Source organism: Procambarus clarkii, chromosome 93 (assembly GCF_040958095.1).
Source record: "Procambarus clarkii isolate CNS0578487 chromosome 93, FALCON_Pclarkii_2.0, whole genome shotgun sequence".
Classification (NCBI taxonomy): Eukaryota; Metazoa; Arthropoda; class Malacostraca; order Decapoda; family Cambaridae; genus Procambarus; species Procambarus clarkii.
In genome coordinates, this window is record NC_091242.1 from 11,835,202 (window position 1) to 11,854,791 (window position 19,590).

The 19,590-nt window shown below is 41.6% G+C and overlaps 1 protein-coding gene across 1 annotated transcript in view; it reads right to left on the bottom strand.

The window, feature by feature from the left end:
• LOC123746801 (venom protease) overlaps window positions 1-19,590 on the bottom strand; it is a 242,730-nt gene that overhangs the window by 94,146 nt on the left and 128,994 nt on the right. Inside the window, exon 6 of the mRNA XM_069319556.1 lies at window positions 10,913-11,081. Within this exon, the coding sequence (XP_069175657.1) occupies window positions 10,913-11,081 (169 nt within the window). The remainder of the gene's footprint in view (window positions 1-10,912; window positions 11,082-19,590) is intronic.

Below are 19,590 nucleotides of genomic sequence, written 5' to 3' on the forward strand. Positions count from 1 at the left end.
CCTCATGGCAACAACGGGCCGGAAAGGGAGGGGGGGGGGGGATTCAAGGAAAAAGCGTTTCAGAACTCTAGGAGGGGAAAAAGCTTTAGAGATGGGGGTCAGGGAATTGCAATATTGAGGAACGGGGACCTTCCATGGGGGTAAGGATGAAACAACACGAGGAGAAATAGTTTCTCCACTAAACACATTTTTATTACCTCCTTTCCCCATATCAATTCACATAACAATATCTTCTAACAGTTTAAATCCAAACAAACCTCCTCCATCCACAGGTTCCAACGAGTTCACAACAACAACAACAACACCAGCCCTACATAGATGTACCCCATCCCGAGCATACATGTCATTTCTTCCATTTAAGTGTTCCCAGTTATCAATGAATGATATTGCATTTGATTTGCAAATATTTGTCCAGTCGGCAATTGACACGAATTACCTTTGGCAACCATTCATTTTCAACTCCCTTGGAAGAATGCCACATATGATCAGGATTCCTCCCTTATTCCTAACTAATTCTATGGCTGTCTTAAAGTTCTGTATCAGGCGCCTCACTCCTAACTCATCCTACATCACTTCCACCGGCACTGATACAATAAATGGGTTAGTTCCCATTTCCAGCTATATTATCATTCATGTTGTTTACTATATCACCAATTCCTGCTCCCGGATAGCAAACCCTTAATCAGTTGCCGCTATCTTTGGCACAGAAAGTTCTATCCAAATACCTCACCTGGGAATCTCCCACAACCAAAATTCGCTTAGCTACTTCCTTTACTTTGTGGGAAGCTTGAGGGACTGGCGCTACCTTCGTTGCCTTACCTTTCGTGTGAACTACAGGCTCCCTACAGCGCTCATCTTCCAGCACGGGGAATGAGTTGGAAGTTTTTAGGACATCGGTAGGCGGCCTCGCCGCATTGGCCGCGGTGAGGCCACGGCCAATGTCTTTATGTCTTCATTGTCTTTATGTCTTCTTAAGACCCTTGTCCTTTGTGACATTCCATGGTGAGGACTTTTAAATACTGGTCTCCTCGTTTGTTTCTTCTTGACGTTGTTTCAGCTGTTGTAGCTCCTCCCATAGGGAATCTAACTCTATCCTCAGAGCTCCAAACAGATTCATCAGTTCCTTCACTACAACTTCCATTATTACCAAATCGGAGCTTCAGGTAACAAACCCTCTCATTGTGAATATCTGCACGTTTTAAATATCTGCTCGACACTTGTTCGTGCTCTGTTGACAACTTGACGCACTTGTCTCTTGCTCTGGTGACAGACACACTTGTCTCGTGCTCTGATACCTGACGCACTTGTCTCGTGCTCTGATGACGGACACACTTGTCTTGTGCTACCTGGTTGATGGGGTTCTGGAAGTTCTTCTACTCCCCAAGCCCGGCCCGAGGCCAGACTTGTCTTGTGCTACCTGGTTGATGGGGTTCTGGGAGTTCTTATACTCCCCAAGCCCGGCCCGAGGCCAGACTTGACTTGTGAGAGTTTGGTCCACCAGGCTGTTGCTTGGAGCGGTCATCAGGCCCACATACCCACCACAGCCCGGTTGGTCCGGCACTCCTTGGAGGAAACCATCTAGTTTCCTCTAGAAGATGTGCATGGTTGTTCCGGCAATATTTCTTATGCTCGCTGGGAGGGTGTTGAACAACCGCGGACCTCTGATGTTTATACAGTGTTCTCTAATTGTACCTATGGCACCTCTGCTCTTTACTGGTTCTATTCTGCATTTTCTTCCATATCGTTCACTCCAGTACGTTGTTATTTTACTGTGTAGATTTGGTACTTGGCCCTCCAGTATTTTCCACGTGTATATTATTTGATATCTCTCTCGTCTTCTTTCTAGTGAGTACATTTGGAGGGCTTTGAGACGATCCCAATAATTTAGGTGCTTTTCGCGTCTACGCATGCCTTATATGTTCTCTGTATTCCCTCTAAGAGGGAATACAAGTACTGAGCAGTACTCAAGACGGGACAACACAAGTGACTTGAAGAGCACAACCATTGTGAAGGGATCCCTGGACTTGAAAGTTCTCGTAATTCATCAATTCATTTTTCTGGCTGATGCAATATTTGCTTGGTTATGCTCCCTAAACGTTAGATCGTCGGACATCATTATTGCCAAATCTCGGGAATACCGTACTCAGGTACCCTACCTGAGTACCTGGCATTTATCACTGTTAAACTTCATGTTATTTTCTGATGCCCAGTCGAAAACTTTATTAATATCAGCTTGAAGTTTTTCCAATGTCTTCAGCCGAGATAATTTTCATACTGATTTTTGTGTCATCTGCAAAGGATGATACGAAGCTGTGACTTGTATTTTTGTCTATATCTGATATGAGAATAAGGAAAAGCAGCGGTGCAAGGACTGTACCCTGAGGTACAGAGCTTTTAACTGCGCTTGGATTCGATTTTATATGGTTGACTGTTACTCACTGAGTCCTGTTTGACAGAAAACTGAGTATCCAGCGTCCTACTTTACCAGTTATTCCCATTGACTTCATTTTGTGTGCTATCACGCCATGGTCACATTTATCGAAAGCCTTTGTGAAGTCCGTGTATATCACATCTGTTTTTCTTCTAATGCCTCAGTGACTTTGTCGTAGTGATAAAGTAGCTGTGAGAGGCACGATCTTCCCACTCGAAATCCATGTTGGCCTGGGTTGTAAAGGTCATTGGTCTCCATGAAATTGATGACCTGACTCCTTATCTCTCTCTCATATACTTTTATTATGTGCGACGTTAGTGCAACTGGTCTATAATTCTTTGCCAATGCTTTGCTCCCTCCCTTGTGTAGAGGGGCTATGTCTGCTACTTTAAGTGCATCTGGTATCTTCCCTGTGTCCAAGCTCTTCCTCCACTCTATACTGAGTGCCTGTGCTACCGGCACTTTTCATTTCTTTATAAATATTGAATTCCATGAATCTGGACCCGGGGACGAGTGCATGTGCATGTTTTCAATTTCTCTTTAAAGTCTAGTACGCTCGTGTTGATATCAGTTATATTTACAGGGGTTTGGATATCCCGCATAAAGATTGTCTGGATCTTCCACTTTCATGTTGTTTATTGGAGTGCTAAACATGTCCTCATACTGCTTTTTTTCGGAATTCACTAATTTCTTTGTCATCCTCCGTGTATGAACCTTTACTTGTATGAATAGGTCCAATATTGGCAGTGGTTTTTGCTTTTGATTTCGCATATGTGAAGAAGTATTTTGGATTTTTCTTTATTTCCTGAATTGTTTTCTGTTCTAACTGCCTTTCTTCAGTTTGATATGAGTGTTTCAATTTCCGCTTGATTTCTTCAATCTCCCTATTTAAATTATTCCTTTTTTGACGGGAAATTCGTGTCTGCATAAGGATTTCCGCTATTTTATTCCTTCTTTTATAGTGTCGTCTGTGTTCTCTTTTCTACGTTGGATCTCTTTCTGGCTTTCCTCAAAGGAACATGTTTCAGACAGACTTTATACGCTTCCGAAGTCAGTTTTTCTATTCCTTCTGTAGGACTTGTATTACTTAGAACAGTTTCCCATGGAATATTTGTAAGTTCCCTGTTTATTTTCTCCCAGTCTATCATTTTATTATTAAAATTGAATTTACTGAATAGCCCCTCTCGCTTTATCAACGTTTTTGGTCTATTCTGAGTATTGATGGTAGTTTGCACTTCAATGAGCTTGTGATCTGAGTATGTGGTATCTGATATCGTAATGTCCCTGATAAGGTCTTCATTGTTCGTAAAGACCAGATCTAGAATATTTTCATTTCTCGTTGGCTCCGATATCTGCAGGTTGAGTGAAAATTTGTCACAGAATCTAAGTAGTTCTCTAATCTGTGGTTGGTTAGGTCCCGAGAGATTTCCTGGTACAATAGTATTGTTTGCTTTTCTCCATCTGAGATTAGGCAAGTTGAAGTCACCCAGGAAGATAATATCAGGTATCGGGTTCTCCAAATTATCAAGGCTATTCTCTGTTTTGTTTATCTGTTCTGGGAATTCCTCAGCCGTTGCATCTGGCGGTTTGTATATTAGGATAATCACTAAGTTTATTTTCTCTATTTTTAATCCCAGTACCTCTACCACCTCATTTGTAACGTTAAGGAGCTCCGAGCATGCAAGGTCTTCCCTAATATACAGACCCACTCCTCCATGTGACCTAATTTTCCTATCACACCTGTATAGGTTATATCCTCGAATCCAGATCTCACTGTCTAAGAATTACCCTGCATGGGTTTTTGTGAAAGTTCCAAATACTGCATTTGATTCCGTGAGGAGGCCATTTATGAACTGTACTTTGTTGTCTGTTCTTGATTTTAGTAGTCCTTGTATGTTGGCAAAGATGAATGAGGTTACTCTATTTGTGATAGTTTGACTGGGAGACTTTTTCGGCAAGCCCATTATGCGTGGACATATTGAGTTTCTTCTGACCAGTGCTGATTGTTGTAGGGCAGTTGCCTGTTGTAGTTGTAGTTCCCTTTCGGTGTGTAATTGTATCTGTAATTCTGGAATGCAAGTGGGTCTGGCATCCAGTTCCATACACTCTCCATGCTGCTCCTTTTGAATTCTCTGCCGGTCTGGTATAAAAAAAATTCTCAAGTTTCCTCCAAATTCATTATCCTGCTTGCCACTCTTCATGTAGCGTTCTGTGCCTTTCACGTGAAAGTATGGGTAGCTGAGATCATAGCATTTTCTGTCCTCCAGTGAGGTTTGGTACATGTCAGGATGGAAAAACCTATATATTGATCCTTGATGCTCTGATGCCTGACGCACTTGTCTCGTGAACTGATGCATGACGCACTTGTCTCGTGATCTGATGACGAACGCACTTGTCTCGTGATCTGATGACAGACGCACTTGTCTCGTGATCTGATGACGAACGCACTTGTCTCGTGCTCTGATGACAGACGCACTTGTCTCGTGAACTGATGCATGACGCACTTGTCTCGTGATCTGATGACGGACGCACTTGTCTCATGATCTGATGACAGACGCACTTGTCTCGTGATCTGATGACGAACGCACTTGTCTCGTGATCTGATGACAGACGCACTTGTCTCGTGATCTGATGACAGACGCACTTGTCTCGTGATCTGATGACGAACGCACTTGTCTCGTGATCTGATGACGAACGCACTTGTCTCGTGATCTGATGACAGACGCACTTGTCTCGTGATCTGATGACGAACGCACTTGTCTCGTGATCTGATGACGAACGCACTTGCCTCGTGATCTGATGACGGACGCAATTGTCTCGTGATCTGATGACGAACGCACTTGTCTCGTGATCTGATAATAGACGCACTTGTCTCGTGATCTGATGACGAACGTACTTGCCTCGTGATCTGATGACGGACGCACTTGTCTCGTGATCTGATGACGAACGCACTTGTCTCGTGATCTGATGACAGACGCACTTGTCTCGTGATCTGATGCATGACGCACTTGTCTCGTGATCTGATGACGAACGTACTTGCCTCGTGATCTGATGACGGACGCACTTGTCTCGTGATATGATGACGAACGCACTTGTCTCGTGATCTGATGACAGACGCACTTGTCTCGTGATCTGATGACGAACGCACTTGTCTCGTGATCTGATGACGAACGCACTTGTCTCGTGATCTGATGACGGACGCACTTGTCTCGTGATCTGATGACAGACGCACTTGTCTCGTGATCTGATGCATGATGCACAACCCACGAGCTTTACAATGTTCGAAATATGTTTTTTTTAATGATAATCTTTTAATCAACTTGTTTAAACCCATTGTTACCCTTCTCATCTGAAGAGATATACTCCCCTCCCCCCCCTCCTGAGAGTAAATCAGTAGTAATATGTTCATTTTTCGCGCTCCCGTTTTATTCAATAAAAAGTTAGAGTTCTGTCCTCTCTATCGATACAATAGAAATTATGAAATAAGTGACAAGTCAATAATAAGCCATAAATGTTTACAAAACAAAGATTATCATCAAATATACAACCTAATGTGTATAACTAATAAAGAATTATTGTAATTGTACAATATTTCGGATTATGACAACCTAACATAACCTAAGGTTTGCTTAGGTTGTATTACGCATGGTTACATTAATACGATGTATTAGTGACGTTCATGTGGAATATGGAAATCGAAAAGTATTGTCCAAAAGTAAAGGCCATTGTCTAGTCTCACGTGTGTGCCCTTCTTACACCCAACCCCATTTCTTTATGTTGCTACATGTTGCAAACATGTTTCAGTAACATGTTGCAAACCTCAATTTTTATCTGAACAATGTTGTATGCTACACAGCATATTGCATCCCCACTTTTGCACTGTTACCTGCAACATTGCTAGCACCGTTTGCAATGTTGCATGGGCCATCAGAGGACCCGTGCAACATTGACCTGGGCCCTCTGATGATGGGGGCAATGATTTTTTATGGTCTACGTTGCTAACTCCATACTTCAGCAAGAGCCGTTTTAAATGTCGATGTTAGCAGTTGATGCAAAACTAATGAGAAAGGTTGAGACAGATGAAGAATTATAGATGAGGATCTTCGAGATGACTTAAATAATCTGTAGAAGTGGTCCGAGAAATGACTGCTAGAGTTCAACACGAGCAAGTGCAAGTTGATGAAAATGGGAACAGGAGCAGAAAGGCCAGAACACGATGAAGGTAAACTACCTCCCTAAAACAACTAGAGATGAAGACCTGGTAGTGATCATAACTCAACTCCAGAGGCTCATATAAAGAGGAATAACATCAGCTCTATACACAACACTTGCACATGTCAGAACATCATTGTCATGACCAAGCATATGTCCGTTATGATTGGATATGCTGTATTCACCTAGTTGTATTAACCTAGTTGTGCTTGCGGGGGTTGAGCTCTGATCTTTCGGCCCGCCTCTCAACTGTCAATCAATCAACTGTTACTAACTACTAACTAATTTTTTCCACACCACACACACACACACACACACACACACACACACACACACACACACGTTGATTGACGGTTGATACACCTGTTGATTGACGGTTGAGAGGCGGGACCAAAGAGCCAGAGCTCAACCCCCGCAAACAGAACTAGGTGAGTACAACTAGGTAAGTACACACACACACACACACACACACACACACACACACACACACACACACACACACACACACACACACACACACACACACACACACACACACACACACACACTACCAGTTGGTATACAGAATTATATGAACATGTTTGCTGATGATGCAAAGATAATAGGAAGGATAAGAAACTTAGATAATTGTCATGCCCTTCAAGATGACCTGAACAAAATAAGTATATGGAACACATCAACAAACTGGAAAAGGTGCAAAGACATGCTACAAAGTGGCTCCCAGAACTGAAGGGCGGGAGCTACGAGAAGAGGTTAGAGGCATTAAATATGCCAAAACTAGAAGACAGAAGAAAAAGAGGTGATATGATCACTACGTACAAAATAGTAACAGGAATTGATAAAATCGATAGGGAAGATTTCCTGAGACCTGGAACTTTAAGAACAAGAGGTCAAAGATTTAAACTAGCTAAACACAGATGCCGAAGAAATATAAGAAAATTCAATTTCGCAAACAGAGTGGTAGACGGTTGGAACAAGTTAGGTGAGAAGGTGGTGGAGGCCAAGACCGTCAGTAGTTTCAAAGCGCTATATGACAAAGAGTGCTGGGATGACGGGACACCACGAGCGTAGCTCTCATCCTGTAACTACATTTAGGTAATTACACACACACACACACACAAATAAAAAAACACACATTTCATGGGTTCAGGGAGGGTAAATATGGATTCACGGAGGGTAAATCTTGCCTTACAGGCTTAATAGAATTCTACGATCAGGTGACAAAGATTAAGCAAGAAAGTGAAGGATGGGCGGACTGCATTTTTTTGGACTGTCCTTTGGGAACAAAGGGAAGGGAAGCCTTTGACACGGTACACCATAATAGTCTAATGCATAAGCTAGAGACACAGGCAGGAGTCAGTATTGCTTAGGTACTCCAGTGGATAAGGGAGTACCTAAGCAATAGGAAGCAGAGAGTTACAGTGAGGGGTGAAATCTCAGATCGGCGTGAAGTCACCAGTGGAGTCCCACAGGGCTCTGTACTCGGACCTATCCTGTTTCTGATATACGTAAATGATCTTCCAGTGGGTATAGACTCATTCCTCTCAATGTTTGCTGACGACGCCAAAATTATGAGAAGGATTAAGACAGAGGAGGACAGCTTGTGGCTTCAAGAAGACCTGGACAAGCTGCAGGAATAGTTGAACAAATGGTTGTTAAAGTTTAACCCAAGCAAATGTAATGCAATGAAGATAGGTGTAGGGAGCAGGAGACCGGATACAAGGTATCATTTGGGAGATGAAATACTTCAAGAGTCAGAGAGAAAGAAAGACCTGGGGGTTGATATCACGCAAACCTGTCCTCCGAAGCTCATATCAAGAGGATAACATCAGCGGCATATGCCAGGTTGGTTAACATAAGAACGGCCTTTAGAAACTTGTGTAAGGAATCTTTCAGAACATTATATACCACATATGTCAGACCAATCCTGGAGTATGCGACTCCAGCATGGAGTCCATATCTACTCAAGCATAAGACTAAAGTGGAAAAGGTTCAAAGGTTTGCCACCAGACTAGTACCCGAACTGAGGGGTATGAGGTACGAGGAGAGACTACGGGAATTAAACCTCACGTCACTAGGAGACAGAAGAGTTAGAAGAGACACGATCACCACATACAAGATTCTCAGAGGAATTGATAGGGTAGATAAAGACAGACATTTTAACACAAGGGGCACACAAACATTATCTTGAGGTTATCTTGAGATGATTTCGGGACTTAGTGTCCCCGCGGCCCGGTCCTCGAACAAGCCTCCACCCCCAGGAAGCAGCCCGTGAGAGCGAACTAACTCCCAGGTACCTATTTACTGCTAGGTAACAGGAGCATCAGGGGAAAGAAACTCTGCCCATTGTTTCTCGCCGGCGCCCGGGATCGAGCCTGGGACCACAGGCTCAAGTGTCCAGTGTTCTATCCGCTCAGCCACCGGCTCTCCTAGGGGACACAGGTGGAAATCGAGTGCCCAAATGAGCCATAGAGACGTTAGAAAGAATGTTTTCAGTGTCAGGGTAGTTAACAAATGGAATGCATTAAGTAGTGTTGTAGTGGAGGCAGACTCCATACACAGTTTCAAATGTAGATATGGTAGAGCCCAATAGACTCAGGAATCTGTACACCAGTTGATTGACAGTTGAGAGGCGGGACAAAAGAGCCAGAGCTCAACCCCCGCAAATACAACTAGGTGAGTACACACACACACAGGAAGCAGCCCATAACAGCTGTCTAACTCCCAGGTACCTATATATTGCTAGGTAACAGGGGCATCAGGGGTGAAAAAACTCTGCCCATTATTCCTCGCCGGTGCCGGGAATCGAACCCAGGCAACAGGATTACGAATCCCGCGCGCTGTCCACTCAGCTACCAGCGCCCCAAAGCACTGTGGTCATTCTTTAATGTAAATGTACAGTTATTTTCATTATTTACCATGTGACGTTTGGTCATTTATTATATTATGATATTATATACGTGTGTATGCTACTACATGTTATTTTTTGTATATTATTATTGTATAGATAGATGAACTCACCTAGTTATGCTTGCTGGGGTTGAGTTTTGGCTCTTTGGTCCCGCCTCTCAACACTACTCTGACACTGAAAAAAATGTTTCTAATATCTTTGTAGCTCATATGGGTACTAAGTTTCCACCTGTGTCCTTTTGTTCATGTTCCACCCGTGCTAAAGAGTTTGTCTTTGTCCACCCTATCAGTTCCCCTCAGAATTTTGTAGGTGGTTATCCAGCTCCTTTAGCCTTTCCTCGTAGCTCATACCTCTCAGTTCCGGGACGAGTCTGGTGGCACACCGCTGAATCTTCTCTTTGTCTTGTGTTTAATTAGGTATGGACTCCAAGCTGGAGCAGCATATTCCTGGATTGGTCTGACATAAGTCAGTATTATTATGTGTTGTTGAGCAGCTGTTAACTGCTCGTTTAGGCACTATCTAGGCGGCTACGTTTGCACTCGTAACACGAGCCATCCTTACGTTCTTCAGCCGTCGCAACCTCTAAATAACGAAAGTACCTCGAATTCGGTTGGTCAAAATAATTCACATTTTATTACAGGGTCCTATAATATTATATAATAGCCAACCGGTGATGAGGCGGGAGACTCCCTAACACAGGGTGAGCCTCTCACAATAACTTATTAAACAATCATTTCAATAATTTAACGTGCCACATCTGTAATAGGAAGTATATTTTCAGTCGTTATATTGCATTCTTCCAGCAGATCTTATGGTCACTAGGGAACCAAGCGACCTCAACCTGTTGCTTCATGTGGGAACAGACGCCATAGACCATGAGGTCCTTATCTGGCAGATTGCCTACAAGCCCACAGTTTTAACCATACTGAAGCCTTCAAATCAGATAAGGCATTGGTGTACAAACTAACTCCAGTAGATTAATAAACTAACATTATTAGAATTTTCCTGTCAATCGATAAATTCTCGATTGATAGGCTACTATAATTAATTAACCCCCCAAGTTGTGTTCAGATATGACATATGGGAGAATTTAAATCCATACACTCTGCTCAATAAAATACAGTCCACTAAGCTATCGAAAGAAATAATAAATAAATTAATTATACATCATAAATATTCTTTAAATAAATCAATTAATTAATAATTAAAGTAAATAAAATAAAATCCCACAAGGAGCACAGTTAGGGAACATGGCAGTGATCCTACCTGTATGTTAACCTCCCGGGAGAGCTTAAGGAGAGCCAGGTCGTGGTAGGCCTAGAGAAGGGCACAGTTAGGGAACATGACAGTGAATCTACCTGTATGTTAACATCCTGATTGAGCTTGAGGAGGGCAAGGTCGTTGTAGGCCTGGAATGGGTTGTAGTCAGGGTGGAGGACGGTCTCAACAACACTAAAGTCCTCAGGAGTGGCACCATCTTCGTCACTGTTGAAGTCGTGTTCTGCCAGACGCACGACGTCAGCTTTACTGAAATAATATTTTCACTCAGCTTCCTAGACAATTACTTAAATTTTCTATGAAAAATTTCCAACAATTTCTTAATTTTATGAAACGAAATCCTTCAGCACCTTACATAGCTTTCTAAGAACATTTTATTTTACTTGATTTACCCGCTTTGCGCATTCTATTGATAATTACTTACCTGATTTATCTGAGGGCCACTATCACTAGTGGCCACGACAAAGACAGGAAGGCGGCAGTTTGTCGAAGGTCCCACCATTTACCCTGATGATCTTTTTCCAGCTGGATTTTAAAACCAAGTAGTGTTTTGGCATTTGTGGCTTCGGGGGGTAGGGGGTTTCGTGAATTTATAACCCTGTGAGTGAAAAAACATCTCCTGTTCACAGTCTTTCATTGTGGCTTATGAAGAAGTTGTCAGGATCAACATCATCCAACTTGTTCAATATTTTAAAAGTTACAATGACATCCGCCCTGTCATGCCTGGTTTGCAGTGTGGTTACCCCTGTGGCCCTCAACTGTTCCTGATACGTGAGTTGCCTTAGTTATAAAATTACTTTTCTTGCCCGGTGTTGCAATTTCTCCAGCGCAGCTATGTCCTTCTGAAAATGGGGTCTCCGTGCTTGGATACAGTAATACAAATGGGGGGCGTTCCAGATAATTATACAGTTGAATCACTACCTTCTATTTCTTAAAGTCAAAGGTATGCTTGATTATTCAAAGGGTTTGGTTAGCTTTTCTGACTGCTGCTCCTTCATGTTGTGCAACTTTTAATGTGGTGGATTTTTACTCCAAAGTCTTCTTCTTCATCAATCTGCTGTAACGTAATGTTATTTATTTGGTAGATGTGGCGTAGGTTGCTATGACCTACATGCAAGGTAATGCATTTCTCAATAATAAAAAGCTTTGGTAGTCATCTAACCATTTGGAGTCATGTAGAATTCTTTGTAAGGCTTCATTATCATTATAATTTCCCACTTTACCATATATCTTTGTTTCATCTGCAAATTTGATGATGTGGTTTGAATTATTCTCATCTATATCATTAATGTGGATGACAAAACAAGGTTGGCCTCAAAATGGCCCCTTGAGGTACCCCACGTATCACATTTCTTTAGTCAGATTCGTTGCAATTTAGCACGACTATTTATTTTATTTGTTTCAACCATTATTTTATCCACTCTAATAATTTACTATTTATTCCATGGGCCTGTAATTTCCTTGCAAGTCTTTCATGTGGTACTGTATCAAAGACTTCAGCAAAATCCATGTATACTACATCCACCAAAAGGCCTTTGTCTGAGTAGCTGGTTACTGTTTTAAAAAATGTGAGCAGGTTTGTAAGGCAGGATCTATTTTTAACAAACCCATGTTGTGTTAATTGTATAAGATTGTTCACTGAAAGATGGTGAAAGAGAGAGAGAGAGAGAGAGAGAGAGAGAGAGAGAGAGAGAGAGAGAGAGAGAGAGAGAGAGAGAGAGAGAGAGAGAGAGAGACATCTTAAGAGACAGCTTAAACATCTTCGATTTTTTATACCTGCATTTGGGTGAGGTGATATGTTACAACAGTTTTGGATGAGGTGAAAACAAACTTTCAACATAAGACAGAACACGAAGTCCTCTGAAGAGACAACTAACACAACACCTATATCCCCTATTAGACTATTTTACAGGAACTTCTTTTCCACAGCTCATAAAACGGAGGAAAGGGTCCTGAAAGATATTGTTAATAGAAACGTTATCCCTACAGACAAAAATCAGAAGATACAACTGACGATTTACTATAAAACCAAGAAGAAGGCCAGCCTACTCATGAGAAACTCTCCAGACACAAAGCAGAACGCTTTAAGAGACCAACGTCGTCTATGCCTTCAAATGCCCTCTTGGGGGCTGTAAGCCTCAAAAAACTCAGTATATAGGCAAGACAACAACATCTCTTTCCAGGCGTTTAATGAGGCATAAGCAACAGGGCTCCATTAAGGAACATATAATCTCTTCCCACAACCAAACCATCCCCAGAGGAATCTTAGCAAACAACACAGAAATCATCGATAGATATAGCGATAGCAGGCGGCTTGACATCTGGTAGGCACTACACATCAAGAAGTCAACACCAGCAATCAACAGCCAATTAATGCACAACTATATTCTACCCACTTCAAGACTCCGCTCCAATATAGAAGCATCAAGAAATATGGGTCAACAGGCCCTCTGCAATTACTTCCATTCTTACCTTCAATACCCATTGTTTCGTGTTCTGTCTTGTGTTGAAAGTTTGTTTTCACCTCATCCAAAACTGTTGTAACATATATATATATATATATATATATATATATATATATATATATATATATATATATATATATATATATATATATATATATATATATATATATATATATATATATATATATATATATATATATATATATATATATATATATATATATATATATATATATATATGTATGAACAGTGAAGTTAACGACATCATCAGGAGGAGCCACACCACAGCTGGATGTCCAGCTGAAAGAGAGCCCCGTTACCTAACGCCCCGTAACTCGATGCTCTTATTGGTCGCCCGGATGGTATCACAGTGAACCCCTGGATGAATGGCAAGCAGTTGGTTTGGGACTACACATGCGTATCAACCCTAGCTAACACCTACATTGACCTCAGTGTTGTACAACCAGGTGGCGCTGCCACCCATACATATATATATATATATATATATATATATATATATATATATATATATATATATATATATATATATATATATATATATATATATATGTCGTACCTAGTAGCCAGAACGCACTTCTCAGCCTACTATTCAAGGCCCGTTTTGCCTAATAAGCCAAGTTTTCATGAATTAATTGTTTTTCGACTACCTAACCTACCTAACCTAACCTAACCTAACTTTTTCGGCTACCTAACCAAACCTAACCTATAAAGATAGGTTAGGTTAGGTTAGGTAGAGTTGGTTAGGTTCGGTCATATATCTACGTTAATTTTAACTCCAATAAAAAAAATTGACCTCATACATAATGAAATGGGTAGCTTTATCATTTCATAAGAAAAATATTTGAAAAAATATATAATTCAGGAAAAGTTGGCTTATTAGGCAAATCGGGCCTTGCATAGTAGGCCAAAAAGTGAGTTCTGGCTACTAGGTACGACATATATATATATATATATATATACACATATATATATATATATATGTATAACCCCAGGTTAACCTACATATATATATACATATATACATATATATATATATATATATATATATATATATATATATATATATATATATATATATAACCCCAGGTTAACCTACTTTCTGAGGTGTTCACCATCTTACAGTAGCCAAAAACTAAGTGAGTATGACCGGTTACTGAAATCAATGCTAGAAAAAGCCCTTAACCTCTCTCTCGATGACCTACAGTGGAAACAAGCCTCTCTTCCCGTAAGACTTGGGGGGCCTCGGAGTTCGAACAGCAACGCAAATCGCTGTTCCAGCCTTCCTGTCCTCCTTATCAGCATCCGACGACCTTGTGAAGGAAATTCTACCTGCCCACTTACATCAGCTGGCAGGTGTACATGATCCCAATTTTACACGCTGTGCCACAGAGTGGGCCTCTCGTGCAGGCCAATCACCTCAACCACCATCCCTAAAATCCCACAAGCAATCCAGCTGGGATGGTCCCATTGTAGACCAAGTTGCTGCAGAGTGCCTGGGTGCTGCAACAACACAACACGACATTGCTCGCCTCACAGCAGTAGCAGCACCACATGCAGGGGATTTCCTGTTAGCAACCCCAATGTCGGCAACTGGCACGCGTCTCACACCACACGCCCTCCGAATTGCTGTGGCCCTCCGCCTTGCTGCCCCAATCCACACCAGATATAGGTGTATTTGCGGCGAGGTGGTGGCTGACAGGTACGGCCACCATGGCCTACTCTGCCAAAGCAAAGGGGGATGGCACTCGAGGCACAGTGAAGTTAACGACATCATCAAGAGGAGCCTCACCACAGCTGGATGCCCAGCTGAAAGAGAGCCCCGTTACCTAACGCCCCGTAACTCTGATGCTCTTATTGGTCGCCCGGATGGTATCACAGTGAACCCCTGGAAGAATGGCAAGCAGTTGGTATGGGACTACACGTGCGTATCAACCCTGGCTAACACCTACATTAACCTCAGTGTTGCACAACCAGGTGGCGCTGCCACCCACAGGGAAGCAGCCAAATCCCGTAAGTATAGAGAACTGGATCACCACTACAATTTTGTCCCCATTGCTTCTGAGACGCTCGGCGCCTGGGGTAAAAGTGCTACCAGTTTTTTGAAGGAACTGGGTTCTAGGCTCATTGAAACAACAAGGGACCCGAGAGCTGCAAGCTTTCTTTTCCAGCGCCTCAGTGTGGCGATACAGAGGGGAAATGCGCACTGCATCCAGGGTTCCTGCCCGCCATCTGAGGAGCTGGAGGAACTCGACAACCTATGACAACCATCTTTGTAACCTATATGTAACTCCCTTTTTTGTAACAAAGTTCAAATAAAGTAAATATATATGTGTACATACAAAAGAATGGGGGTGGTAGGAGAAGATAATATTAGTGTTCAGTGAGAAACCACAAGGTCTCCTCTGAATACTTTTTATTTTCTTCTCCGAGGCTATGGGTCCCCACATTGGCACCAGAGGTGGTACCCTCACAAAATTTTATATACATATATATTTATTTATATATATATAAATATATATGTCGTACCTAATAGCCAGAACTCACTTCTCAACCTACTATGCAAGGCCCGATTTGCCTAATAAGCCAAGTTTTCATGAATTAATATATTTTCTCTATTTTTTTTCTTATGAAATGATAAAGCTGCCCATTTCATTATGTATGAGGTCAATTTTTTTTTATTAGAGTTAAAATTAACGTAGATATATGACCGAACTTAACCAACCCTACCTAACCTAACCTAACCTATCTTATTAGGTTAGGTTAGGTTAGGTGGCCGAAAAAGTTAGGTTAGGTTAGGTTAGGTAGGTTAGGTAGTCGAAAAGTAATTAATTCATGAAAACTTGGCTTATTAGGCAAATCGGGCCTTGCATAGTAGGCTGAAAAGTGCGTTCTGGCTACTAGGTACGACATATATATATATATATATATATATATATATATATATATATATATATATATATATATATATATATATATATATATATATATATATATTTGATTTTATACCTGCATTTGGATGAGGTGATATGTTACAACAGTTTTGGATGAGGTGAAAACAAACTTTCAACACAAGACAGAATACGAAACAATGGGTATAGTATTTTGTAAGTTAAAGGGAAGAATGGAAGTAACTGCAAAGGGCCTATTGGCCCATATTTCTTGATGCTTCTATAAGATGCGGAGTCTTCAAGTGGGTAGAATATAGTTGTGCATTAATTGGCTGTTGATTGCTGGTGTCGACTTCTTAATGTGTAGTGCCTCGCAGATATCAAGCCGCCTGCTATCGCTGTATCTATCGATGATTTCCGTGTTTTTTGTTAAGACTTTTCTGGTGATGGTCTGGTTGTGGGAAGAGATTATATGTTCCTTAATGGAGCCCTGTTGCTTATGCATCGTTAATCGCCTGGAAAGAGATGTTGTTGTCTTGCTAATATACTGAATTCTTTGAGGCTTACAGTCCCCAAGTGGGCATTTGAAGGCATAGACGACATTGGTCTATTTTAAAGCGTTCTGCTTTGTGTCTGAAGAGTTTCTCATGAGTAGGTTGGCCGTTTTCTTGGTTTTATAGTAAATCGTCAATTGCATCTTCTGATTTTTGTCTGTACCTGGTTACCTGGTTGATGGGGTTCTGGGAGTTCTTCTACTCCCCAAGCCCGGCCCGAGGCCAGGCTCGACTTGTGAGAGTTTGGTCCACCAGGCTGTTGCTTGGAGCGGCCCGCAGGCCCACATACCCACCACAGCCCGGTTGGTCCGGCACTCCTTGGAGGAATAAATCTAGTTTCCACTTGAAAATGTCCACGGTTGTTCCAGCAATATTTCTTATGCTTGCTGGGAGGACGTTGAACAACCGCGGACCTCTGATGTTTATACAGTGTTCTCTGATTGTGCCTATGGCACCTCTGCTCTTCATTGGTTCTATTCTACATTTATGTAGAATAAAGTTTAAAGTTCCTATGTAGGGATAAAGTTTCTATTAACAATATCTTTCAGGACCCTTTCCTCCGTTTTATGAGCTGTGGAAAAGAAGTTCCTGTAAAATAGTCTAATAGGGGGTACAGGTGTTGTGTTAGTTGTCTCTTCAGAGGTTGCATGGCGTTTCACCTTCCTTCTTATGATGTCTTCAACGAAACCATTGGAGAAGCCGTTGTTGACTAGGACCTGCCTTACCCTACAGAGTTCTTCATCGACTTTGCTTCCATCCTGAGCTTTGGCTGAGAGCACGGTCGACATAAGCGTTAACGACACTCCTCTTGTACCTGTCTGAGCAGTCATTGTTGGCATTGAGGCACATTCCTATGTTTGTTTCCTTAGTGTAGACTGCAGTGTGGAAAACTCCGCTCCTTTCCATGACTGTTACATCTAGAAAGGGCAGCTTCCCATCCTTCTCCATCTCGTAAGTGAAACGAAACACAGAATTTCGCTCAAATGCCTCCTTCAGCTCCTGCAGATGTCTGACATCAGGTACTTGTCTAAAAATGTCGTCAACATACCTGCAGTATATGGCCGGTTTCAAGTTCATGTCGACTATGTAGAAGTTCGCAAACAGGACACCTAGGGGAGAACCTATGGCGACCCCCATCTACTTGCTTATACATGTGCCCATCCGGGCTCAAGCTGTTTAAACTCTGTTTAGTGTTTGCAGGTTATAGTTGTGTGTGTGTAAACTAAAGTCTTTGAAATGTAATAAGTTATTATGAAACGCATTCAAGTGTTGCGTCAGACTAGAAACAAAAAATTAATTTTGGAGAATTGATTTTTCAATTACCATCAACAGTGAAAAGAAATATAAGAAATATTGAGAAAATTCGTGTTAGAATTATTAATCTTACTTTTTCGGTCATATTTAATAATATGTATTATATATATATATATATATATATATATATATATATATATATATATATATATATATATATATATATATATATATATATATATATATATATATACACAGTGGGGCCTTGACTTGCGATGGTAATCTGTTCCCAGAGACGGATCATAAGTCGAAGCGATTTTTCCCATAAGAAATAAAGGGAATTGAATTAATCCGTTCCCCACCCTCCAAAATATTAACTTACAAATACATTTTATACTGAATACAATGTCTTTTTCTAACTACAATACAGTGCATATGTTTATCATACCTTTATGGAGGACTCATGATGTGTATGGAAGATGGTGAGGAGGGGGATGAGGAGGAGAGGTGTTACTGTTTGAAAGGGTAGTCCCCTTCCATTATAACGTCAGGCAGTGATGACTTCTCTGGGGTACACTCTCTCCTACGTTTTGCCTGCATACCACTAGGACCTGGTTGTGATTCACTACTTGTTTGTCTCACTAAAAACCTACCCAGAGATTTTTGTTTTTCCATGTTTTAATTTTTATCTGTAGTGAGACATCACAGTGTCATTAAAAATGTTCAGGCAACGGCCTACTGCACCGCGATTTGGGTGAGTCGCTTCAGCAAAAGTTTGCAATTCTTCCCATGCTGCACACATTTTCTTAATTAATGACGAAGGGACATTGTGTACTGTCTCCTCCTCCCCTGAAGAAATTTCCTCAGCTGTCTCTTGTTGCTGCTCCTTGTGAAGTTCTTCGATGGTCAGTTCTACAGCCCACGATGATCAGTTCAACAGCCCACACACCATCATCATATTTACAAATGATCTCTTGTTTTTGCTCTATGGTCATCCTTACATGGGTTTTCATTTGTTGAACCTTACCACTGACTTTCTTGGGGCTCATGGCGTAATATATAATAATTACTTCTATGTTTAAAAATAAAAAAATCACCACAAAAACGGAACTTGTAATAGGCGCGATCGTCAGTAAGCAGGCAGCTGTAGTAAACTGAGGCAGGTCGGCCGCGTGACCGGGAACCACGAGCTCGGTGGACCCAAATGTGTACCAACAAATATCGTTAGTCGACAACACCATCGTATGTCGAGTCGCATTTTTCGATCAAATTTACATCGCAACTCGAAATTATCGTAAGTCGGGGCAATTGTAAGTCGAGGTGCCACAGTATATATTATATATATATACATATATGCGAACAAGCCTGAATGGTCCCCAGGACTATATGCAACTGAAAACTCACACCCCAGAAGTGACTCGAACCCATACTGCCAGGAGCAACGCAACTGGTATGTACAGGACACCTTAATCCACTTGACCATCATGTCCGAACAAAAAGAGGCGAAAGCCAAAGCTATTTGAACCCCCCGCCCCCCCCCCCCCCCCCCCCCCGCCCTCCCAACTGGTATGTACAG